The 27,855-nt window shown below is 31.9% G+C and overlaps 1 protein-coding gene across 2 annotated transcripts; it reads left to right on the forward strand.

Annotated features, from left to right (window-relative positions):
• The first annotated feature begins 1,667 nt into the window (after nt 1-1,667).
• Nucleotides 1,668-27,806, forward strand: LOC105346447 (protein O-linked-mannose beta-1,2-N-acetylglucosaminyltransferase 1). 2 transcript variants are annotated; one of them, XM_066082313.1, is made up of 27 exons: nt 1,668-1,829; nt 3,153-3,235; nt 4,685-4,768; nt 6,709-6,774; nt 7,168-7,194; nt 9,013-9,115; nt 9,277-9,335; nt 10,230-10,280; nt 10,881-10,965; nt 11,250-11,376; nt 12,032-12,101; nt 12,747-12,915; nt 13,628-13,737; nt 14,288-14,372; nt 14,908-15,034; nt 15,530-15,599; nt 16,169-16,267; nt 16,763-16,858; nt 17,287-17,363; nt 17,671-17,764; nt 18,156-18,202; nt 18,816-18,942; nt 19,282-19,414; nt 19,958-20,101; nt 23,822-23,977; nt 24,079-24,207; nt 25,142-27,806. In XM_066082313.1, the coding sequence occupies exons 2-27, from the start codon at nt 3,193-3,195 to the stop codon at nt 25,230-25,232; spliced, it is 2,469 nt and encodes an 822-aa protein (XP_065938385.1). In that variant the 5' UTR covers nt 1,668-1,829; nt 3,153-3,192; the 3' UTR covers nt 25,233-27,806. The 2 variants fall into 2 exon arrangements, with proteins under 2 accessions (XP_065938385.1, XP_065938386.1); XM_066082314.1 differs by lacking the exon at nt 7,168-7,194.
• Nucleotides 27,807-27,855: the final 49 nt, after the last annotated feature.

The following is a 27,855-nucleotide window of genomic DNA, read 5'->3' on the forward strand; positions in this document are numbered from 1 at the left end:
AATAAACAACTGCCAGTATTATTAAAACATATGCACAATGTTAAGGGCGCGGATCCAGAAATTTAGGAACGGGGGGTGGGGGTGGACGGGAAAAATTGTTTGTGGCACATGATTACGGGGCACTCAACATAGCCTGTGTGGGGAGGGGAAGGGAGGACCATACTTCCCCAAAAATTGTTGAAAAGCGTTTTGTTAATTCATAGATTATTTAAAACTATCAACTTTGGGTACAAACTTTGATAAATAAAATTTGCCGACTTGCATTATTTGATATTTTCCGAGTCCTTATACTAATTATTATATAAAACAGGAAGGTATCGAGAGATTTTCAACGAATTATGAAGCATGTAATATTAACATTAATATCTTTGTTTTATTCCCATAGCTAAAATTAAAAAATAAAAAAAAATCACTTTAAAGAAAAAGTTATGTAAAAAACAACAAGACTTTTGTATATATGAAAAAAATAGGGATTTTTATTTTTTTAAAAACCATTGATGTTTAACACGTTACAAAATTTTATTAATTGTCAACTTTCAATCTTTAAATGAAGAGGAGAACGAAATTGGTTTAGGAATTCAAACGTGTTTCCTTTTACATGTAAATATTATAGGTCAAAACTGGCCAAAATGTAACTGGATCTGTGTGTTACTTGTAATACAGTATATATCATAAAGTTCTCTTGGTCACATTGAAATCGCAATGGATCACATCGAAATCGCAATGGATGACATTGAAATCGCAATGGATCTCATTAAAATCGTAAAATATCAAATACCAACTTAAAGGGACCTAGACACGATTTTAATTAGATTAACATTTTCAATTTTTTTTTCCATTTTTAATGTTTGGAATGAAAATGTAGAAATTTATAATGCTGTCAAAATTAGAATGTTACAAGCAAGATACAGAGTTCAGAATTCTTTGTTTTGTAAACAAAGCTTGAGTCTTGTTATTGTTTACATATAGGTTGTATTGGTATAAGTTTCAATCAAATATTGCTCTTTTTGTTAATGATGGTATTTATGAACATATTGAATTAATTATTCTATATTGTTTTCCACGAGTCATTTTGTCAAAGAAATAGTAATTCTCTACATTACATTATTTGTAAACAAACATAAGACTCGAGATTTGTTTACAATACAATGATATCTTACATCAGTAACTCGCTTATAACTTGACTTTCAACATTTTGACATTTTAACATTCAAACATTTTGGTCAAGCATTCAAAATGCACAAGCTAGTAAACCAATTTATAAATAAAAAAATAAAAAATAAAAATTTTGATCTCAAATCGTATCTAATTCTCTTTAAAACTATCATATACATGTATTGTCAGGTAAATCCTGTTGCTTTTTTAAGTATGTAAACTGTGATGATTCCCAAAGTTATCATCACTACTTACTTATCATCTCCGAGCCCAGTTTATCGATTGAAAAAATATTCTCAGATGATTTTTTAAATATTTTTTTCGAAAGTTTGACTTCATGCTACCCAAAAATGGGGGAGGGTCAGCTTTAACAATTAACTTTTTTAAATTGTAAACATAATACAAAAAAATTGTCTATTTGGAAAAAAAAAATGCAACGTGACTGAGACCAACGCAAAATGTTCCTTTAGTCTCCGGATTATTACGGTCTCATCGTTACATTTCCTTCTTTTTCGCTTCATCCCATCATTTCCGATGCAGGAGGCGGATAATTTTGGACTCCCCGTGTTTAGATTTTTCGATCGGTTTAAAACTATAAAAGAAAATCGATATCTTCCTTAAACTCTTCATTGTTATCTACAAACAGTCGTCAATTGTTGAATTTTACAGCTGAGGTAAGGCATATCAATTTCTCTAGAGAACAAATTTGTTAAAAGTAGTTTGTGTCTACTCTACATATAGATCAGACCCGTGAATTTTACTTCCCTTTATTATATAAATATTTAATTCCAAAGTTTGCAAAATAATTTTTATTGATTCCTTCAAGTCAATGTTTGTGTTTTTTATAAAGATTTTTATGAATTTTTTCCACTTCTGGAGAATGGCAAGGGATTATCATAATGCACCAGTGTACATGTAAAAATAAGAAAAAAGAAATTGCATACATGTATGCCTTCTACATGTTCTATAACACGTGTATATAACTACGGCAAGTGTCTATACTTTACATGTATTTACATGTAGTGAATGTAAGCAAACAATTACTTACCTCTTTTCGTTCTTTTGTGATAGTAAATGTAAGTGTATCAACCATGTCAACATCAATGGTATCTATATTTACATCCACTGAGAATTATTCCCTCTATTTTTTATGGAAATTAATTGTAAATCAGAGCAGTGCAGAAACTGACAGGACTGGAATCTCCATGATCTAGTTCTAACCAAATTATCAATCTGCAGAGACCTTTTGGCAATCTTAGAAAAATCATTGACTGCATGAAATAATCATGATGATGTCAGACTCAAATTCTTATATGAAACGATTTTGTTATTTCTTTTATTCAATGTACTGAATCACGTATATATTAATTATAACTTTACTCTTTCCTACTTTTTCTGACCAATTCATTAATTTTATAAAAAGAAAGATGTAAATATAAACAACAAAATGCTCTCTTTGATTATTCATGAAAGTTTAGAAGGTAGGGATGCAGAATACCCACTAACGGTTAAGCATTTTATTGTTTAAGTTTTTGCAGTCTGATTTGATGATATGACATTGCCAGACAAAACTGTTATGTTATCATTGCCAAAAAAGAGTTTTGCTATCTAAGACCTCCTAAGAAAAAAATTGTTTGTTTGCCCTATAGCTCTCACAGCAACCTGACAAAGAAGTACCCAACCCAAGATTTTCACAATCTAAGCTTATCTTCCTTGTTAAAATCTAGGTCACCATATGATTCATAGCATATGTATCCTCTTTCTGTTTCATTTTCGTGTAATCCTCTTTCTATTTCATTTTTGTGCATCTTGAAAAAAATATCTTTACCCTATTCCAAATCAAAGGTTTAATTACCACTAAATCAGAAAAGGACAAACAAACTTTTATTTTTGAATTTTTTTCATGTTTAAAGGTGACCAAGGGAAGTGTAAAATGCAATGTTAGATAAAAAAGTACCGGTAGATTTGATTTAAATGTAATTTCTACTTGATTGCAGGGAAATGTTGGATTACTGCAGCTGACTTTTGTTTACTGGAATGTGGAGAAAGAGTAAAAGATTTGTCACAGCCAATTTTGGAGGTATTTCTCAGAGAGAGAGAGAGAAAGAAAGAGAGAGAGAGAAGAGAGAGAGATTCCATAACAATTAATTTTAAACCAACTGGGTTTGTTCAGAGTCTTAGGGTAGTATTTCTATAGGTAACATCACCTGTTTGCAGCAAATGGTAACAATTGGACTTGTGTCTACTCTGAACTGCTTTTTGGGTGCAATTGATAGGAAATTCACGATTATTAACAAATTGCACCATTGTTATACCATTGTTGACATTGGCTGATTATTTAGTAAAAAAAAATGTCAAACCAAGAAGTGATTATTGCTATATGCATCATTTTGGAGCTAGAGGATGGGTTAAGAAATACATTTTCTCCTACAGTAAAGTACTTTTCCATCATAGATTATTTTCTCCTGCATAATGTGCTTAGATCATAGGAGGAAATGGCTTGAGAGAGTCGTTATTGTTAGATAACTATACCAACATATTCACTTGATGATTTTAATACCCATTTCCGTTTGTCCAGGGATAAGTGAAGTATATATATGCTAGAGATTGTCTACAGTCTGTCAATACCTAAAATAATCTAAACTGAGTAAAGGGCCCCTATATCCCTAATACTGAAGGCTCCTTATTTTACGCGAGTACTTAATTCCATGCTTCCACTGTTTTGTATCAAATCGCAAGAATATAAAATCGTGTGAGCCCAATTTTTTGTTATAAATAATTTCCAATTGTTCAAAACTGCCTGAAAAATAAAACACGAGATTTGAAAATCTGCGAGAGTTGCTTAATTCCTTGCATTTGATTTAGAATCTCTACCCCTAGAATATTGCAATGCTATTGAGAGGGCTTGATTGTCATGGCCGTATTTGGACTGTATTGGTCTCCTTTAAAAGGAGAGCTCTATATACCAGAATATAGAACTCTCAAGTACAGCAATATTTTAAGGGGGAAAAATGTGAGGAAAAAGTTCTGTTGCCTTCAATGCATATGCAGTACCCGGCAATTTTTTGATGTCCTAAAATTAAAAAAGTTACCATCTCTAACAGAACTCTTGTTCATCTCCAGAAATGTCTACCTATGGTAAATTTTGTCAGCAAACATTGGTACCTTTGGCATACCAATGATAAAAAAAAATTTACTTGTGGTACACTGTAAGTTTTGTCTGCCAATGGTAGTACTCTGAACACACCCACTATATATAATCGTGTTTAATTTTTTTGGGGTGAAAATTGAAGGCCACAATGTAGCTGGTACATGCGTGTACCTGTACTTAAAACACGTGCTTGAGCATAGTTTGTATATAGCGTTACATGTAACTATATACTAGACAAATTATTTGTAAGGGAAAGAAATTTTGGAAAAATTGAGATTGATATACAAATCATTACTTATTAATATTATACATGTATAATTAAAAATCTCACTTTTAGAATACTTTAAACATTTTAAATCAGATTTGACTCTCTTGCAGGTTGGAAACCTCTAGCGATATGGATTCTTATTGCTTTAGGCATATCCTTTCTCTTGCTGCGAATAAACCAAAAAGACTCAAAAGGTATTGTGCACATGTTGTGTTTACCTAAGGAAGAATATTTTTAAATACCATTTCATCCCTCACACCATTTTCTCTAAGTTGATTTTGTGTTTAGAGATTCCTGTATTACATGTTCTATGGTAATTATACCCCCCGCAAACAAAGTTTAGGGGGGTATATAGGAATCACCTTGTCCGTCCGTCCGTCTGTCCGTCCGTCCGTCCGTCTGTCCGTCTGTCTGTTCGATTCGACTCCGGTCCATATCTTTCTTATGGAGAAACATTAGAAGTTCTTACTTCACACAAATATTGCTTATGACCTAAGGGTGTGTCATGACCTTGAACCAAGGTCATTCGGGCAAGGTCAAGGTCACTGGCAGAAAAAGTGCAAAATTCGTGTCCGGTCCATATCTTTCTTATGGAAAAACATTAGAAGTTCTTACTTCACACAAAGATTGCTTATAACCTAAGGGTGTGTCATGACCTTGAACCATGGTCATTCGGGCAAGGTCAAGGTCACCAACAGAAAAAGTGCAAAATTCGTGTCTGGTCCATATTGTTCTTATGAAGAAACATTGGAAGTTTTTACTTCACACAAAGATTGCTTATGACCTAAGGGTGTGTCTTGACCTTAACCCAAGGTCATTTGGGCAAGGTCAAGGTCACTGACAGAAAAAGTGCAAAATTTGTGTCCGGTCCATATCTTTTTAATGGAGAAACATTGGAAGTTCTTACTTCACATAAAGATTGCTTATGACCTAAGAGTGTGTCATGACCTTGACCCAAGGTCAATTGGACAAGGTCAAGGTCAATTGCAGAAAAAGTGCAAAATTCTTTTCCGGTCCATATCTTTCTTATGGAGAAACATTGGAAGTTCTCAGTTCACACAAAGATTGCCTATGAGCTAAGGGTTTATCATGACCTTGACCCAAGGTCATTTGGGCAAGGCCAAGGTCACTGGCAGAAAAGTGTAAAACTCGTGTCCAGTCCATAACTTTCTAATGGACAAATATTGGAAGTTCTTAATTCACATCTAGAATGCTTATAACCTGAGAGTGTGTCATGACCTTGACCAAAGGTCAATTGAGGAAGTCCAAGGTCATTGTTAAAAAAAAATCGGGCTCAGTTTACCAATAATTCAAAATGTTTATATTAAGTGGCTGCTTGACATGTGGAATTTCGTTTGATTCGAGTCATGTTTGTTAACATAAGGATGCAAATGTCCTCATGCATTAACAGTTAACTTGAACTAAAATGGAATTTAAAGAATAGAAATTGGTTTGTGTACTCATATAAGCATTAACAGTTTTAAAAAATAGAGCAGTTGTTATTTATAGAAAATGGACGATGAAATAGATTCATCCAATATTTTCTATAATAGAAAAAATACATGAGTTATGATTTTTTCTTAGCGGGGGGTATCAATTGTGAGCTTGCTCACAGTACCTCTAGTTGTAATTAACATTAAAGATACTCGTATACATGTAGTGCAAATTTCAAAAAAATCATTTCTAAGTTATGTATATTGTTGGACTAGTAAAAGAAGAGATTTGTTTTTATAAAAAAAATCAAATTTAGGATTTCAGGTGAAAAAATGGCCCTTTCTATACCCATTCCCCTGGAAAAAATAGAAGAAATAATTAAATCAAAGCACATGTACTGCAGTTGAAAAAATGGCTTTTAGTATACTTTGCCATCTTGACTAATCAATATTTTCAATTACACTTACAAAAAATTAAAAATACCCACAAACCAGTTGATGACATACAGCTTTTATAGAGGCAATTAAAAGGAGCTAGCTGTTATGAATTAGTCTCCGGTCTGTTCGATTACAATGTATGAATTTTTAATTCTCCATAACGCACCACCAATTAAACACCAGCTAGCTCTTCAATCTCTCTCTCTCTCTCTTTCTCTCTCTCTCTCTATATATACATGTATATATATTTTTTTCGTTTCTAGATGATCTAAATGGAAATTTAAGAGTATGGGATGCCAGCGGTAGGAGAGATAAGGCCATACATAAAGGTGAGAAAACCAAAATGAATGCACGAAAACCAAAATGTACGCAGATTTTTAAAATTCTTTTCAGATTTCAAATGAAATCCATCCAACTGCCTTAGAGTGTGCCTTTTCAGTAATATAATGTATGTTCTGTAAACGTATTACATATGGCTGTGTACATGTATTCTCTTTAGGGTTTTTGGACAAAAGCCCATTTGCTAAATTAAGTTCATTGCTTAAATGTCGTTCATACATGTATAAATTTTAGAATAGGTGCATTCAGAAATACAGTGAATTAGATTCACTCCAACTTGTTGAAAAATCAATTTCCTTAATTACCATCATCGTACTTGCTTATTATAATAGTTTTTCAGTAATTCAGAATAAAATCTGAAAAATTTATGTGTTTTGGTATAGAAATTCAAACATATATTCCTGAAGCCGGTGAGTATTATAATTTGATGAATTCACTTAGCATTTGATAAACCCTAAAAGAGGCAGTATTTGTCAAATTGTGTGAAATTCAATGTAGTACCTTAGATGTGTGCATATATAGAGATATATATATATATATATATATATATATATATATTTTCAAAATGCAATTAGAATGAAGTGTAGTTCTAATGTAATAAGAATTACATGTACTCGTGCATCACATCAAAATTATCAAAACAACTTTTAAATCAACCAATTTGAATGTCTAAAATCTGTCTTGGCTTCTTTAAAAATAGTCATTTTTTAGCTGCTTATATTCACACTTAAATATAGATGAAGCATCATTGATACAGAAATCCAGGAACAAAGGAATTAATTTGTCGAACATATATAGACCAGCTTGTGTATTTTTATTTGGATAATACTGTGGAATCATTTCAATTTCGTGGGGGCCAATTTTTGTGGAATGTACTAGGTATTTTGCATATTTGTGGGAATGTTATTCTGTGGATGCGTCGGGTTTTAGTAGGGAAGCTAAATCTTTTATAAATAGTTTTCGTGGAGGATGTAAGTTCGTGGGTGAGGGCTATACCTGCAAATACCTCGAAAATTGAGCCACCACGAATTCTAATGATTCCATGTATATATTCAGCACAATTATTAGATTTTTCTAGCTGGCTTTTCATTTCTTTCAATGCCACATGACAAAGTAAACTAATGCTAATTTTCTAAATGCAGACAAGTATGAGATAGATAAAATAAATATATTTGCATGTTAACAAAACTAGAAATAAAAAAAATATAAACAATCTTCCATTTCATGATTGGCAGCAGATTTGAAAAAAAAGTATTTATTTCAGTAAATGGAGGGAGAAAGCTGTACAGAGATAGACATTCTTGAAAGTTTTTAAAATTGATCGTAGATTCAAGACACTATTTTCATTTTAATCAAATGATAATTATTAATAGATTGTTTATTTAATCATGTCAGGACCGGTAGTCACAAATATACCTGCAATGTGCCTGAAGTTTTAAATATACGACAGTATAAAGACAATAAAGTCGTAGGCTTTACCACAGAGCATAATATCTGGTATAAAAAGGCTGACATTTTTAGAACTTTGCAAAATTTTAATAATTTTCTATGCTTCAGTTGTTACAAAACAAACGGTACCTGAAAAAAGTGAGTACTGGTGTGAAAAATAGGTGTGAATTTTTCGGAATCATCATTTAGCAGCTAGCAGTAGATTGAGGTGTGCCCCTTTAGTTGAATACCCGGGGGGGGGGGGGGGGGGGGGGGGTGATGATGTGTGAAATCCATGTTTCTTTGGATCTTCCATTGTAATTGCTTACGTAAGATGTGTGCCCAGTCATGCATTCACCTTCTTGCTTTTAATTGGTATATTTGCTTAACTTTAAAAATTGAAATTCTCTAGGTTTGGATTTTCTGAGGTTTCAAAACTAGGAAATTGTCAATTGGAAAGCATGCAGTTTATGAATATATGCATACTTATGAATCATAAACATACATGTATTTGGCTAGATTTTATTTTTTTACAAATTGATGTCAAGAATCCAATCAGATAAGACTGACATGATCGAATTATTCATATAAAGAAACTCAGCAAATTGGGCAAATGTCAATAGTCTAAAGGTAGGCAAATCTGCTAGGACCCATGCAAGTTCAATAAGGGTATGCAATATTAGCGATGGATTTGTGACATTGTTTAGATGCAGGCATGGTTTAGGTTTGGGCTTTCGTTCCTGCAATTTTTATTGATTTCAATATGCTAAATGTATGACATGAGTTTGTTTTTGTTGTAGATTCCGTCTGTGGTACTTCCTGCCTGTCTGGACAGAAATCATTCTACGTGAAGACAGGAAGCGGTAAAGATGTGGGTCCGACCATATGTTATGAAGGGAAGATGTACGAATATGAAAATAATTTTCGATACTAACATTGTATAATAGTGTATCTAAATGTTTAGGAAATTAAAAAAAATCGAGATTAAAAGATCTTAAAAGACACACAAGCAGTTGCAAAGAATTTTTTGAAGAATTGAATTAAAATTGCGTAAACTTTTCCAGCTACATGAGTGATAAAGAAAAGAATGTGGGGAGAGGGCTCAACATGCTGGTTATTGATGGTAAGCAATGATCGAGGAATATGCTGATTATAGAGATGTTAAGATTTCAAATGAGTATGTGTACTAGGGGAATCACCTAAATTCTTCAGGTATTATGTCATCAGTTTTTGTGACGACATAGTATGTACTCTTTCTCTAAACTTGTAGAGTGTCGTCTACACGTAAGTACAAACGTGTAGCTTTTTACAGCAAATAAAATCTTATTGATGAGTGAATATATTTTTGTGATACATTATATAGATTTTTAAACTTCATTTGCATGAAAATTGATAAGAAATTCACAATTTATGTGGAATTCATGTCACAAAACTGTGTCAATTTACATACACGTTTACATCCTACAAGTTAAGAAATCTCCACTGATAAATTACAAAATCATGTACATGTATGTGTTGTTTTAACACACATACGCGTACCCGTACACATTTTCTAATCATAGAAAACATGCTATCTGTGCTAGTGCAGTCTTTTTTCTCACCTGGGTCAATATACAAGTTAGAATACATATTCTGTATTTTGATAAATTATGTTTCTTGCAATTAATATCAAGTTCTGTCCAAGTGAATTTCATGTGAAAATCATGTGTAGGTTTTTTCATGTCAAATTTTCATGTTAAATTCATTTGAGGCATACCTGCCTAGCAGATAGTACAATTATGTTTATTTACATGTAATTAATAACTGAAAGATTTAAAAATATATATTAATAATTTATCATTATTCATATAAGTATCATTGTTATATTCTTGTTGAAAAATAATTGCATGTGTTCTCAATAAAAAAAAAAGTAATTGTTTGTAATTTTATGAATATTATGTGTATAATCATCATAATAATTGAATGTGACAGTCACATATATAATAGATTAAATTTATTTTATCTGATCTCTTAATAGGTGATACACACAATGTTAGAGACATGAAAACGTTTGACACATACACTAGTGGTAAGCTTTAGAGTGTACTTATTTTGTTAAATAATTTTGAAAATTGCTCAAGTTTTGTTAATCAAAACCAGCATCTTCGCAAGCCATGTATCTAATCTGTGTGAGATATATTATATTATAACATTATATGTTTGTTATTACAAAATTATATGTAATTTGAAATGCTTGTGTTTTTACCTCTAGCTGGTTTTTAATGTATAGAGATTTGACATACCAAGTACATGTATATCCAATGAAATAGCATATCGTACAATTAAACTATGTTTGGTTGCAGTAATGCCAATTACATCGAATCAATTTGTACCATCGTCATTCTCCTTGTTTATCTCTTAATCTGTAGAGTGGTTATTTACGCATGGGGGGGGGGGGGGGGGGGAATTTACTCTAGTTAGAATAAACGGTAAGCCTTAAACAGCATAAATACCCCCTTGCGTAGGGTACAAAAATCCAAAATTTTGAGTGGTAAATCACGCATCCGAGTTTTTAATACCCAGGCATATTGTTTGACTATAGAATAGTCGTACTTAATCACCAGCGTAAATAACCACTTCACAGTAAAACATGACTGCTTATAATCATTGTTAAATCTTATATACACAGACCAGTCCTTTCGACAGTATGCGCAGATGGAAATGAAAGAAAAAACAGTTGTTATTATAGCCAGTTTTGATGAGATATCCTTTTCGTAAGTTTCTGAGCAATTTATTGTATTTATCCAATTTTTTGTCCACCCTATATAAACTTATTTAGAAATTGTGGAAGATTTTATTTCTGCTCAAACAAATTATTTCTGAGGATTTTATTAATTTTACAAATGATGTGTGCTGGTATACTGTGCCCAATATTTATAAGCAACTCATCACTTGTGGAAGATTTTATATTCTGAATATTCTCCAAAAAATTTATTTTTAGGTTCATCAGTTTGTATTTCCGTTAGATGCATTTGCTAGTTTTTCTTATATTCTTCAGATTGAGAGATGAAGCCAAGACGTGGCTGAAGGTGATGGGGGCGAGTCAGATTGACAAAGTCGCATTCCGTGATTCCTATGTTCTGATTGGTCAACGAGGCCTCAAACAGGGGCATGCAGTAGAATTTGTACGTCAATCCCTCTTGTGAAGTTTTTCGTGAGCTGTATTTCGGATTTTTGTGCTTGCATTGTTTTTGTGTTTTTAGGTTTATAAAACTGTCTTGGAGACATTTTCACTGGGTAATTAAATCATAAAAAATACCCCAATTCTAGTTACCCTGTGGTGTATTTAATGTAATACCATATATTACGATTTTAGTAAAAGATGCTTACAATCATTTCTAACATCATTATCATCATATACACTTTTATGTACAAAAAGAAATTAAAGTGAAGTCATGAAATTAATGACAACAAACTTTGCATGTTCATTAAGTAATTAAAATGAACCCTAATAAAAGGGGATTGTTATGCTCTTGATGTATGAAGTGAAATTGTTAAACTCAATTATTTTAAACATGTATGATTATGATGATTTATGTAATAACATAACTTTACTAGTTACTAATATTTCTGAGTATATTGGTAAAGGGAAGTAATTTATATACAAGTGTAATGATTTTCCAAACATTTAATCCTCAAAATATGGTGAATTTCCCCGATTTTAAACCCCAATACTAATGAATGGTCTGAGAGCCCTGAATATTTTTATACGTGACACTGTTTAGTATTACATGACCGACCTTTGTTAATGTGTTGTAACAGTTATTTTCTGAATTTTAGATAAATTCTATGAAAGAAAATGAAGAATATGCAGCGCCTTTAGAAAAGAAAGGATGCTTCCCTATTCCAGGTTTGTAACAAAGAAATGAGGACTCCAATTTGTGCTGAATTTAATAATTCTATTTCGTTAATGAAGAAGAATCTACCTAATTTTACATGTATGTGCTTATTTATGTACATGTACATTTAATACATGGAGACTTCTCAACATCAAGAACCTTGTTGATTTAATATTAAAATTTGCATGGACTTGTAGGTTGTCAGATTTGACACAGTTCTTGTCAAAGTGAATTAAAAGAATATATATCTCTGAACTGAAATTTTAATTGATATTGACAGTGAAAGGTTTTACACCACACTGTGCTTGGATTTAGCATGCATGTTTAATTGCTCTGCATGAGCATACACGGGTGCTTATTTTTTCCAATAAAAGCTCACACTATAGTATATTAATGAGTGAATTACATGTACATTGTATATCAATATACGAAGGGGTAAAATTTATCTAAGAAACAATAGCCTGTGGGAAAACATGTATATGGTATTTTCAAAATGTTAAAATCTCTTTCTCAGAGTACATGCATGTTCCATTTAATACATATCAAGCAAGATAGCCCTCTACCTCCCCCCCCCCCCCCCTTTGTTATCAACACTACCTTACGTAATTAAGACGTAAAAAATGCACATGAAATATCCATGTACATCCATATTGTAGTGGGTCCATTGGAAGACTCCTCCAAACTACTGGCCTCCCTGAAGGATATAAAGATGGGGTCAGAGCTAAAGAACTGTGGGCTGGAGACTGCGTGTGAGGGGACCCCCATACAGGTGTTCACAGGTGACACGGACAGCGTCATGCCACACATCTGTGTGGGCGGAAAAATGTAAGTGTGTAATTATAGTCTAATTATAGTTCTCTGGCTTATTTTTATGAACATATTTTCCAGTTCAGTATGTGGTGTGTGGTTCTTTTGATACTTCTAATTATTTCCTACAAGCAAAGAAGTGCCTTGTTTTTAATAGCATACTTTAAAGCTTTTAAGTGAATAAACCTTATTTTTAAGCACCAAACTTATGGAAAGGAACTTATAAGTTTAAGATTGTGACATCAAAAATAAAATCTTGGGTCTTCTGAGCCAGTGTGATATGAAAATATCAATTATTATTCAAGAGGGACAACTCTTGGAAGAAATTTGATACATTCAGATATACATGTATATTTTTTTGTAAGAGTTTAATATATATATTTCAAGATACTGTAGAATCATTAAATTTGTGGGGGCCAATTTTCGTGGATTACTTAAATTCTAGTGGATCGTGGGAATGTAATTTCGTGTGTTATATTATACTTACAAAGGGATATATGACTCTAAAACCCTTCCTTATGAATTGGTGGAGAATGTTAATTCGTGGATGAGAGGTACCCACTAATACAACGAAAATTGAGCTACCACGAAATCTAATGATTCCACAGTACTGGTATTATTATAATTAGCTGTGCAGAGGGTTTTAATGCTTTGATTAAAATTTTAGACTATTTATGATGTAAAATTAACTGTAAAACACATTACCCATTGTACCTGGTTTTTTTATAAGGGTGATGGAAAAAGATGTGAACAATGCAGGGAGAGGCTTCAATGTTGTGGTTCTGGATAATGAATCCAGGATACCCAAGTTTGTGAACAGATTTGACACCTATGCAGCAGGTCAATATGATAAAACATTTTAATGCAGCAGGTCAATTTGATAAAACATTTTAATGCAATAGGTCAATATGATAAAACATTTTGATGCAATAGGTCAATATGATAAAACATTTTGATGCAATAGGTCAATATGATAAAACATTTTAATGCAGCAGGTCAATATGATAAAACATTTTGATGCAATAGGTCAATATGATAAAACATTTTGATGCAATAGGTCAATATGATAAAACATTTTAATGCAATAGGTCAATATGATAGAACATTTTAATACTATAGGTCAATATGATAAAACATTTAAATGACCCAGCAATCTTGAAATTTGTTATACATACTTCATTTGAATTTTAAACTCCTATTGTAGGAAGAAAAATAAGGGAATTCAGAAAAAGAAAATTAACAAACTAGTCTTAAGATTTAACCTGATTTTTAAGCTAATAAACTTGATATGAAATCAATAAATGAATCTAAATAAAGTTAATTAATTTTTTTATTTAAGATTTAATGATGAAATAAACATGAGTTTATCATTTGGGTACATGTTTTACAGACAGCATAGATATGGAGGAGTTCCTCAAGGGGTTACACGAGGGAGACATTGTGATAGCGGTCATCAATGATGATGCATCCAAACAGTAAGATCATAATGATGAAAGACAAAGAATTTGGGTTCAAATGTTCTGCCTGTGTACACTATTATATGGAAACTTGTTGGAAAGAAAAAATATTATGAGGTGATAATTTCAGTCGGGGCTTGATCAAATCCAATAAAGCCCAAAGGACTTAATGATAAATTTAGTAACACCCCGACCGAAATTATCACCTCATTATATTCAAAGAATGATTTCGTATTACTTTTGTTTATATAATTTTCAGCAATTGTACGATTAAATATTTGAATACATATTAATAAGGAAACCCTGCTTGTGCCCCAATTATACGTTATATTTGAATTTATTGGACTGTAAAGTACAAAATCAATATGTAGTGTTATCACAGGCAAAGACACAGCAAAATGTAAATATTGTAGGTTAAAGGTCAAATATTCTATTTTTGTTTCCTTGATTATATTAGGGGAAAAAATCTCCAAAGAGTTACTGTAATGATATTGAATAAAAATATATCAATATCAGGTTTAACTTTTGATTTTTTGGTTTTTTGTGTTTTTAGATTGAAGCAAGGTGCCATAAAAGAAATGAATTCATTGGGCAGCAGTGCAATACAGAACCTAGGGTTCAGAGATATTTGGTATTTCATTGGCCAGAAAGGAATTAAGGGATATAGTGAGTTTGAGGAGGTATGGTACACCCTGTAATAGAAGTTGTAGAGGGGGGGGTATACAAGTGTGACATGCTTTATATTATTGATGGACTTTATTCACAACCAACACTGCAAGATATTGGAAATAAAAGCTAAATCAAATGAAATATGTCGAGAGGGACACTGATCTACTTTGAAAGATTCCTAACCTTGATAATAGAGGTTTAAATATAAATTTGAAAGTCAGCTTTCTTGTGATACATTTAGTTATATGTACAAAGCATTGTATAGACATAAAGAAAGACTTTGAGGGATCAAGTACTTTGATAAATAAAAGTTTGAGAGCCACTGGGTATCACCTGTAAAATGTACTTCAAATTTCACAAATATTTGTGAAAATCCTTGTTATGCATACAATTATTGCAAGAAGATTTTGAATAGAACCACGGAGTAATTAAACAAATAAAAAAGTTACTTTTTTCCTGTATGAAAATAATTATTCTCCTAAATTTGATCAAATTTTGAATTGTAGATCAGTTTTGCCTCCTATGATGGAGAGTGGCCAAAGCAAATCAAGAAATCACTCTGTCTTCCAAGAACTTGTAAGTCTTACAAACATGGGTCATTAAAATCTTTCAGCTGCTCATTGACAAATGAAATTAAATTTAAATTACCAGGTAACATATACCATGCTGTACAGATGATTTTGTTTAAAGTTTTATCATATGATATTCATATTTTGAATGTAAGGTTAATCTGATACTATTAACCATGCTATTGGCATTTAGTTAGTGTAAGAATAATTTGTAAGAACTGTGGAATATGTAAAAGTCTTCTTTTCCTCTCTTTTTTCCAATTTATTATTTTTCACATAGATATAAATATGCACATTCATACAATATAATAATATCATACATATTAAGTAAAGTCTTGGTTTACGCAAAGAATTAATCATTTCTGATGCTCCCATTAAGAAAAAAAACTAAATACATGCACTGGTAAATAACAAATTACATAAACAAAACATAACAAAAAAAAACCACTTAGATTATTTCCTGCCTGATGAGAAAGATTAATGATATTTAAATCATTAAGTGTATCGGAGGGCAATGACAAAAAATTACACACTCTGGTAAAATGAAATGTTGACCTGGCTCTTGTCTTATTTCAGTGAGGAGCCTGAAGGTAGCCCCGAAACTTGGAGGCAAACGTAACTTGGAGAAACGAGAGTTCTGCAAGCTAAACGACGGGTATAGCGAGTTCTGTGACAGTGAGTTTCATTGGATGATATTTTTAGAATTGTTTCCTATTTCTACCTAGCTGCAGGTCTGAAAAAATTTGAATGGATGACCTGCTGGATGCTTCTGTTCCGTACCTGTTAAAATGTTGCAATTTACGGCGCAATAAAACCTCCCAGGTCATCCATCCAAATTTTTTCAGACCGGGAGCAACAGACCTAAAGCTAATTTCAACCATGCTATGAATTTTAGTAAAAACCAGAGGCTTGCTCAACAAAGCAAGCGCTTGCTTAAATTTGTATTGCAAATATAGGGAATTTTGCGAGCTCCTCGAGTGCTAGCTCTGTTGAACACACATTGGATTACACTTTGCATTTTATGCAAGATTAAGTTCAAATTTTTAGAGTAAGACCAGGATTAAAAGAATCAGTAATTGCCAAGAATCCACCGATTAGATTTATTTTTCATTTTATTTAAGTGCATAAACCAACTACCGAAACAAATTTTATTTGATGTTAAAATTTTAGCTCAGAGAGTTGATGACAAGCTGGAACCGGCTCCCCTCGAGGATAAGGGGACAGAAAACGACGAAATCTACAAAACGCCAATTCTTATCATTCCAGGTATGGAACAATTAAAATCCCTACAGTAATTATAATACGAAAAATAATAATAATCTATATCCAAATTGGATACTTGTGTGACCCATCTTGCTCTCTGTTCTGGTAAGTGATCATGTGTACTCAAACTGTCTAGTTTCATGGTGTTACATTTTTACAAGCTATATTTCAACAATCTGTCTTAATCCCGAATGCTTGTTAATTTTTACATATTTCTCTTACTAAGATTCTATCAGCAGTGTAAATATTTGCAATTTTGTGATTAGAAAAAAATTACCGCTTTAGAGATTATTATTATCATATAAACAGGTTGTGTGTCTGTTAGCAACTAACTACATGTATGAATGGTGTAAACAATTCATAGTTTTGAAAAAAATCTTCCTGATCTATTAAGAATGAAATTTGAGCTGATTGTATTTGATGTATTCCAGGATTAGATCACAACGCCCTGGCGAGGACACTAGAGACAACCCTTATTCAGCCGGGGATTAAACCGGAGCTCGTCACCGTAAGGACGTTAACATGTACAATGTCATGTATTTGCATGTAATTGCACCAATAGCATCTGTTGCTTGTTTTTTTTTCCTTATTGAAAATTAACGTGACTGTATCATGCTGTTTTCTTTGTACAAAAGTTTTTGAAAATGAGCATCTTACTTTTGAATTAGCTACTGGGATACCAAATCAAATGTTATGCTTAACTCAAAATACAAAGCATGAATTATAAAAAAAAGTTATTAATTATGACTCCTGTTTCATGATCAGGTATGCCTGTACTCTATTTATACATGTAATAGATATCATACCTGTTTCAGGTAGCAGTTGATGAGCAGACGCCGGATCATGGGCAGCTGGCCACGTTATTCAAATTCCAGAATATAAGTCTGGCCAGTGTAGCTAGATATGAAGGTAATCATGAAAGTCTTGGACTACATGCTTATTTCAAACCTACAGTAATTTGTTAGGCACAGAATTTCTACCCAATCTAATTCAAAATTAGATGTTCTGATTTCGCTACCAATTCTTTACATTTGAGAAGTGATAGCTGAACCTAATTAAAATTGGATGTTCTGAATTTGGATCCACTTTTCTACACTATAGAAGTGGTAGCGGATTAAGAATATCAAATTTTAATCAGATTGCCCTGATATCTGGACGAAACACGCTTAGTCCTACTACATGTACTCTCATCTTAATAGAATGCTACTGAATTGCTTTTTTGTTGTAACAACTTTTTGAAATCTTATAAACATGATTGTATACAGTCATGTACAATTGATGCGCTTTCTTTTTTTGACAGATAAGATGAACAGTGCCATAGAGAAATTCTTCTCTCAGACTAACAGTGTAAGTATTTTAATTTAATGTAACATAGAAAATATCTAATGATACCAGTATTTATTTATTTATTTAGGCACTGAACTCTTATATTTGGATGTCATTGTTGTTACATCAAAGCTACAAACTTAAAAGAAAACACAATACATTTTGTCTGATTTTGCAATAATTTTGTTAATCTCAGCGAAGAGACGTCCGTCAAAAAAATTTCAGTCTCGACGAATCTCGCTGAGATTTTAATTTTGTATCTCCAGTATGGACCAGTAACTAGACCATTTAAATCCTGTCAATATTTAAGAAATTAACATACATATGGTGATTTTATGACATATCACTAAAATCTACTTTTATATGCATTCTGATAAACAAGGTAATAAAATAGATTATAATTTATATACAAGTATACTTTTGTCTTTATTAAATATTTGTTACATCATAGCATCTAATGTCGTGAATTTTGAAAATTTCTTAGTTTCAAAATTACTTACCTGTAAATTCATAGACAATATATTTCTAGTTTCTACCAATTGGAGTTTTGTCATGTTTCAGAATCATATTTGATGTGATTTCAAAGATAAATCCACAGGTCTTTATAGTGTATGAATTCTTGATTTTGTCGCAGAAATACGTGATTGTGATAGAGGAGGAGATCGTGCTGACCCCGGACTTCTTGCACTTCCTGTCTCAGTGTCTGCCCGCGCTAGAGGCGGACGACAGCTTGTTTGGTGTATCTGCATTTAATTATAATGGTATGTTATGGGAGAAAATGTTTCATACATTGTACTGGTATTTTGAATTATTGTGCTCCAGAACATGCATTAATGTACTGTATATAAATTTTAGTAAGGATAGATTATTAGAATAAATGATATAGCAAGTGTTTTCATAATATCATCTTTTGGTTTAAAACAATTATTTAAGTCTGTATTTAACAGAATCCTTAAGGGAGCTTGGGATAATAATTCAACATTTATTTCTCTAAGACTTGTCAGATTAAGAAAAAACTTGAAAAAAAAATGTGTTTAAGATTGCGAGAATTTATTATTTTTTAAGTCAGTATATGTACCTTAACACCTTTTTGAATTTAGGGTTTGAAACAACGTCGGGCGACAAGACCCGAGTAAATAGAATGGAAGATTTCCCCGGCCTAGCATTCCTACTGAAACGTTCCGTGTACGAATCCCAGATGAAATCCAAGATGGACAAATGTTGTCAGCAGAGGTAATATTCATACCGGTAATAAATTAATGAAGTCATTTTTAAAAAAGTCAGGATTAATTAAATTGATCAACGCTGTTAGATTGTTATTTACAGGGTTATCAGTAATTGATTCCTTTGTTGGGAAGTAATGGATGATTAAGGTTAGGGAGTGAAAAGGGTGGTGGTTATACATTGAGCATAACGTTAGATTCTGTAGATTTCTTATTTTACGCAACTGTTTAATTCCGTGATCCCACTGTTTTCTATCAGAATGCAAGAATTTAAAATCGTGAATGGAAAACTTAAGTTCTAATCTCTTATAGTTTTCAACTCTCAGAAAATAAAAGCTAGATTTTAAAATCAGTGAGGAGTGCTTCTTGCAATTTTTAGTGCTGGGTATTAATTCCTCATGTTTAATTAGGAATCCATAGTTCTGAATATCTCTGTCTCTTTACATGTGATAGGTATATATTATATGCATTTGATCTTGATAGATTTAAGTGTGAAATAATACATTATGAAATAATCTTCGATAAATGAGTGAGTATGTGTCTTGATTTTGAGGTCTTGGGATTCGTGGACATTGAAACAGTCCGGTGAGATGCTCGTCCCTGACGTATCCCGAGTGTTCAGACTGCCGTATCAATCGGCCAGTGACGACGACAGCTACCTAGAGAACCTGTTCTACCAGCCCAGATTGACCATTACGTAAGTATTTATATATCTGCATGTATCTATTAATGTAAGAATGATATCTAGCTGAAATTACTTTATTGTGTAACTATTTTATCTGTACAGACCTAACTAAAGAGTGATAACAATCACAGCTCATACCAAATCTCTGTCTTAGGATATTTATGCTGAGTGCAAAGTTTGCAAGATTTGTTTCTGAGCACACTTTAAACCAGAATACAGAGTCTAAGAATCCAATTAGTTCAATATATTTTGGAGAGACAATGTAAAAAAATGCATCAACATGAAAAGAAAACGGATACACATTGTATTTGTGACACATTAGTATGTATTATGGATATTTGAGTACATTTATTTTGTGACCTTGTATTGGTTGTATAGACAGTACATGTAAAATCAAAGTACTGAAGTACTGACGGGAGTTGATTTTATCGATCATTATTAATTTTAAGATCAACGATATGTTATTTTGCACGGCAAGTAGTTTCGAAACTGTATTTTAATTCCGCTAATTTTTGTAATATGAATTCTCAAACTTTTCCGACAAGAATTTCTAGAAAACCTCATATGAATCATGTTGTGTTAATTTCATCAAACTATGTACATGTAGCAGTATAATCGAAATATTTCTAAAAATTGTACACATGTCTGGATCCAAACAATATTAAACTCTCTCCGTTAATCTCCGACTACCAAGATACTCTGTTTGTCGGAGGTTAACGGATACAGCCGAACGTATGGTTGAACGAGACTAAATTGAACTGTGGCGTAGGAATACATACGACTACAAAAAATATCTAAATTGTTCGTACTATTTAAAATCTGACTATTTTCAAGATATATATAAATACGTTTCTTTGAAAATTTATGGTTCAGCGTACAGTACACTGAATTTATCTGTTATTTTCAAGATCTAATTCTTGTCAGCGGTGATGATTTGTGCTTAGGTCCAAACACTGTTTCACTTTCGGTTTGCCAGAGTAACTGCATAAGAGAGTTGATTTAAGGTACTTCACTACGCCGAGACTTATACTCTTTAAGACACTATGTCATAAGATGGCGTTTTAAATGTTTTGTTAAAGTGTTTGTATCAATCGATTCAGATGTATATTTTAATAGCTCAGTGGTTAAAGTATCAGGCTTGTGAACCGCATGTCATGAGTTCGAATCCGCCCGGGGGTTTTGTTCATGTTTACTAAAGGAAGTTTTGAAAACATCATTTTATATCTAAAATTGCACATTTTTTCGCCTATTTGATACATATATTTCTTTTCCATCATGCTATCTATCATAATCAAGTAATTTTCTGCTGATTTGAGAAACTATATCAAGGTGTAGTGAGGCACCTTAAATCGACCCCCAAAAATGTATCAACATGAAAAGAAAACTGATACACATTGTATTTGTGACACATTAGTATGTATTATGGATATTTTAGTACTGTAACATTTGTTTTGTGACATTGTAATGCTTGTATTGACAGTACATGTGAGTGTACTTTAAAAATAAAAGTGATAGATTTACCTGGATAAATTTTATAATATACTAATTATAATTTGTGTTATCTAAAAAACCTTAAAGTTCCCCTCTTTCTTTCAAAAGTGAATATTTTTATCAAGTTAAACAAATGAGGGATTTTTAGAAAAAATGATTTTGAAGGGTATTACTATTGTACTATATAAATTTCACATTTATCCATGATACAGGTCTGCATGCACAAAAGGAAATCACAAAATATGGTCTTAAATACTCTTATTTTGGATAGAGACTGGATTACATCATCCTCTCAAGTTTCATCTTAGCCAAGTAGATTACATTGTACAGGGTGAGAACCATTTTAACAAGACCTTGGACTTTCAGCTTTCTATTTCTTTCATCAAATCAAGTTAAAAATGACGCTGTTTCAAGCAAAATATGCACCAATTGCATAGCCTTAGCTCTATAGCCAGACAAATCTTATTGATTTTAAAGAGCCATGTCTGAGGGGCTTGCAATAAAATAGACAGGCCTAAGTCACATTTCTGTTTGACACCAACTACCTTAAGTCCAAGCTCTTGTTAAAATGGTTCTTATTTTTCCCTGGCTGTGTAATTTTTGCCCTTCTACATTCGCAAACAGTTTCCCCCTCTTGAATTTGGCGGGCGCCTGTAAAGTGCGAAACGAAATCGAAACGAAACGAAACGAAACGAAATCGAACGAAACGAAACGAAACCAATCGAAACGAAACGAAACCAATCGAAACAAAACGAAATCAAACGAAACGAAACCAAAAATCGAAACGAAACGAAACGGAATTTAAACAAAACTTATATCAATTTTGACTACATAAAAGGGGAAATAAATTCATTGAAATAAATTTTTAACCATAAAATATAACTACCTGTATGTTTCAGATTGTCGCTGTAAGTTTTTAAGCCGATTATCCGAAAGAAGATGGGGGAACAAGATAGCGCAAATGCCCATTTGGTTGAGTCGTAAAATACAATTTCAAATTAAAATTTTTTCCAACTAAATATACTTAAAATGTTATAATTACAAAAGCCCAATTTCTAACTATATTCATATTTGAATATTTTAATAAACGATATCCGACTTCATCCACAAATTTACGGACTTGTATTATTTTTCTAAAACGTTAAAATGTTGCGATACAAAATGACATTTTTAAAGTATAGTGGGTCATCTCTCCACGTTTTTGTTGATTGAAATCGGTTTGATTTCCTTTAAACCTTATATAGACTATGACAAAAATTTGGAGCTCAGACCCACTCTTTAAAACAAAAGGAATTGAAGTTCTAAAAATGACACTTGTGAAATTGTATTTTACGACTCAACCAAATGGGCATTTGCGCTATCTTGTTCCCCCATCTTCCCCCATTTGTTTCACCAAAATTGATAGCCAGGTTTATATAACCAGCTAGTGTACTGGTGCCAATTTTTGAATAATTTTCAGATTTAAGTTTTTGAAATACCAACGAAATATTAAATGGTTAACTAGCATTAATCTAGCGCTAGGAGGCCAAGACAGCCCATGAAATTGAATTTAAATTAATCGGGATGAAAGAGAATTTTAAAAATAATACTGAAAAAAAGAGATTTCAAAACGAGGAGGTGGATAAGTTTAATAACACCAATATATTACCTCCTAATTGGTTTTCTCTCATTTATTTTGATTCTTGGGGCATGTGATTTGACACTTGTAGGAGCGAAGTAAGCTTATGTCAAGTGTGATACGTAACCATGGTAACCTAGAGTATTCCAAACATCCTTTGATTGAAGGAGATTCGTATTTTAATGACAATAATGGAGGTTCAGAGTAGACCAGGAAGTTCTTTCGAAATTAATCCTCAAAATTTATGAGTTCATTTTTTAATGCGACGCAGAACATCGCCAGTATATTCACTGGAAAGGAAATGCCAAATAAGGATTGTTGTTGCTGAATATTAAAAATTCAAAGACAATTAAAAATTGATTAGAGATTTTAGTTATTGATTAATGAAACCGGCACTCAACAGCAGTCTATAGGTCTAAAGTGTTTGCAACTATAGAAAAATAATAACACAACAATTTAAAAAACTTATTATAGTCTTTTACCTCAAATAGAGTTGTCTTTCTTATCTCTTCATATTTTTCAGAGTTATGAATGCGACTAATGGTCGTAAGAAATACTGGATGAGAGTGCAAAACGTTATGCAAATATCTCATTAGAGATAATTTTGGGGTTTTATTTTTCAGGGAATATGGTGCAAAGATAAAAAATGTCAATTCCCTCAAGTCTTCGTTGTATGAAGATGAACTGAAAAAGGAAATAAAGGCAAGCAAACCGTTCCCCCTAAAAGAGCTTGAGAAGTGTTCAAGTAAAACAGAAACAGTGGAGCTGCAATCTAAAGGGTGAGACATTTTAAAAAATGGGTTCTCAGGGGGAAGCTCAAATACTCAATACTCAAATTTCTTACAGATAAAATTGATATACAAAGACTTTTTACTTTCAGCTCAACTTTCACCTTATATTTTTCGGATAAAGACAAAGACAGAAAAGTGTTTCGTAAATTATGCAAGTGTTTTGAACTCTACTCATCTGCAGGCAAACCTTTGAAAGGTCTTCACAAAAATTCACTGAGGTAAGTTTCAAAACAAAATTAGCCAAAAAAAGCCAATCAAGATTTGATTGGATTACTATTAAAAGAGATTTTGATTCATATGTAGACTTTAAAACATTTATTAATTTACAGTAATTTAATATTTTAAATTTCAATTAAATTTTGAATATTTATGGAATTCCAAAAAATGAAAAAGATACTCAGTTATTCCTAAATGAATCAATTAGACCAATGGTACCTACTCTGCTAAGCTCAATTCTTTATGAGGACAGTACCAGGTAAATCAATTTTCAAAAAAATGTATAGTGATAAATGAAATTTGTCAATGCCAGAATCTTTGATTTTCTAATTTATGGGACAGGGTGCTTACTCAATTGAAAACTAAAGATAGTATTTTAAACTTTTTCAATGGACAAATGTTCAAGGAAACTGCTTACTGAATTTTGGGTACTTTAGGGTAATTTTGTGATAACCATTTACAACCTAATGCCATAATAAATTAATATAATTATATAAATTGGTTGCTAATGTGTGCATTTCAGTACTTTCATTACTTTAATTTCTATTAATTAATCAGCCAATCAGAATATTTTTTATCAATATCTAACTGAGCAATTCAGATATCTCAATGTATTGTATTTACATGTAGATTCAACGAATGTTCCTTGATTGAAAAAGAAATTCTAACAGAATATAATAAGGAACATGAATTTCTCTTTAAAAAACCAAACTTTCAACAATTGAACGGAAGGTATTGACAGACGTCTTTTTTTAAAACCCAATAAACACAACTATTACATCAAACTAATAAGCTAAGAAAGTCCCTCTGGCTTAGGTTAAACGAATTTTGCTAGGCAATCACCTTGATACCGCAAAAAGTCAGCAATAACAAATGGTTTTTTTTAGTGAACAAGATCCATGATTTATTTAAATCATTTTTTATTATCATTTTCAGGTTTTACTACAAAGAAAATACTATTTTCCTAATTGCATCTACATCTCCCTATTTTGAAATAAGAAGTGAGGATATTGCAGTGTACGAATGACACCCACGCCATCTTTGGTGAGGTCACAAAGGTCTTTCAGCAAATAAACAACCAAGCAACTCAAAATTGGCCACGTCTACGCACCACAGAGTTATGGAGGGTAATCGTGTAAAAAAAATCCACCTGTTAATTCGTATATACAATCGTGTTCATGGGGTCTAGATTTTTTAACAGAATTACCCTTCATACAGTATACGATATATTTGTTTGTTACAGTGTTAATTTCAATGGCAAAACAAAAAATGTTATTGTTATGCTGGCAAATATTGTTAAATTGTCGATATTAAAGAAAACTAGAAGTATCTTGAATGGAATATTAAACATAGAAATGTATTTTCAGTGAAATGCTTCTTAGATGCATGCTCAGTGCACTGCAAATTCAGTATATTGCATTTGGTATATGACATATCTATTTTACCGGTATAAGTCAACTACTAACATGTTAATGTATATAATATGTTTATCTGTTGAGTTGTTGATTGTAGAAGAGAGGGACCATATACTTTTAACACTGCTACCAACACTTTTACAAGTAGAAAATAAAATGAATTTATCTAATTTAAGGGAAACGTAAGTTTTATTTCATACTCCATTAATTTCACTTTACACAGCATCAACGTTAATTTCAATTTAATATAATTAAGGTATTGTTACTCTCCTCAAATTAAAATATTTCTGATATAAAAATCCCTGCTTAACTTTGTTGATAAAAAAAATTATGATGCAGTTTACATTTTGTTAAAATATCAGAAAATTGAGTGAATTGATTTATATCAGATGTTAATACTATGTAGTTAACACTGATGTGAGATACATGTACTTATCCCAGAATTGATTTTATTTTACATACAGTATGTATTTTTTAGGCATGAGGCGTTAAAACAAGTGATCTCAAAACTCTAATCTATAATTTATTTGTTTTATAATTAACATTAATTTATTCCCTTTTGTTGTACATGTAATAAAGTTGTTTTGGTTCTTTTCTAAAGCATGTATTTACCAGTATATGATTTTTAGTTATAAATCACAAAATCAAAAATAAATTGTTGACTATAGGAGGACTACTTATAAATAAGTTATGTACTACTGCATCTAGGCAATTCTTACACATACAACAGTATTAAAAACTGCCATATATTTAACATTTATTCAGACACAATAATGTTTGTGCCATAAACAGACAACTTTCATTCACTCAATAAGTTCTTGGCTGTTCGACCTATTTAAACGTGTAGTAAACGACACAATTCCGGACCCACCCCCGCCCACCCCAATCCACAGTCCCTAGATATGACATATGGATAGATTCATACACATTATTACATATATTAGACTGAGTATGTATTTTATTATAAATCGTATATGTCTTGATTCCTACAGTTGGGTTTCCTTCTTGATCGCTCTTGGTTAAGGCGTAGCTTAAAGAACAAGTTCTGAACAATTTTTTTTCCCTGAGGACTTTGAATAAAAAACAAAAAGAATAATTACTAATAATATATGTATATTCATATTATTTTGTGTTCAATAGAATGTCAACTTCAAGCATAACATTCCCAAGAACCATGACCACTGTGACTGTTTTAAGACTGATAATTTTTTATCAAGAATTGGCCAGAACGTATCTTTTGGTGCAATTTTTATGCCTAATATTGATTAAGTTAATGCAATAGAATATCAGGAAAAACTACAATAATATGTAGTGTAAAGTTGTTAAAAATTGTTTCTCTGTCCTTGGATTCATTTATGTTCCCAAACTTTGAACTGTACGCGTACAGGATTAAAACTGTGTACTAGGTTCAAAGTTAGCCGGTGCCATTTTGTTCAAAGTTCAAAGGTGGATTTAACTTAATCATTTCATATTTTGTGACCTTTGAATTAATATGTCAAGGTAATTTCAAATTGTTAAATTCAAGGTTGATATTATACGTGGCAATATGTATTGTGATTAAAAAATCATGTGTTTTTTTGTTCCTGTTCATATTAAGAATTACTTTTAATTTATAGTTTTCACATTGTGGGTTCTTTTTTGGTATTTTTGGTATTAGTTAATTAGATGCGTTATGATTATGTTAATATTTATTTAACTAAGCTTTAATTTATTTAAGCTTGTAGTCTTAGAATTTTAGCATGTGAATGAGGAATCATTTTGAAGTTCGTATTTAATGTACACCCAAATTTTAAGGCTTTAGTCCCCATAAATCAGAAATCCGTTTAATTAGCAGTCATTATGAGATATGCATTTTTATAGAGTTTATTTTTTTAAAGATTTTTTTCTTCAAAATACAACCAAAAATAGGTATTTTGACATGATTTTAATTTACCTACGTTTATATATATCAGCTAAGATGACAATACTATATTCTTGTGAAGATGATATCCCTACAAAGAAATCCTATCTGATTCGTTAAAGATGTACTTTTATCTCTGTTATATAACCAAAGGAGTTTAACATTTGGATGGTCATGTGTTAATTCATTGTATCCTGTACACTTAAATGTTACAGAGAGAGAGAATGAGAGAGAGAGAGAGAGAGAGAGAGAGAGAGAGAGAGAGAGAGAGAGAGAGAGAGAGATTCCATGTATAACAATTAAAAGTGATTAGAAAGTTCATTCCTGATATAGTG

Source organism: Magallana gigas, chromosome 4 (assembly GCF_963853765.1).
Source record: "Magallana gigas chromosome 4, xbMagGiga1.1, whole genome shotgun sequence".
In the NCBI taxonomy this organism is placed as follows: Eukaryota; Metazoa; Mollusca; class Bivalvia; order Ostreida; family Ostreidae; genus Magallana; species Magallana gigas.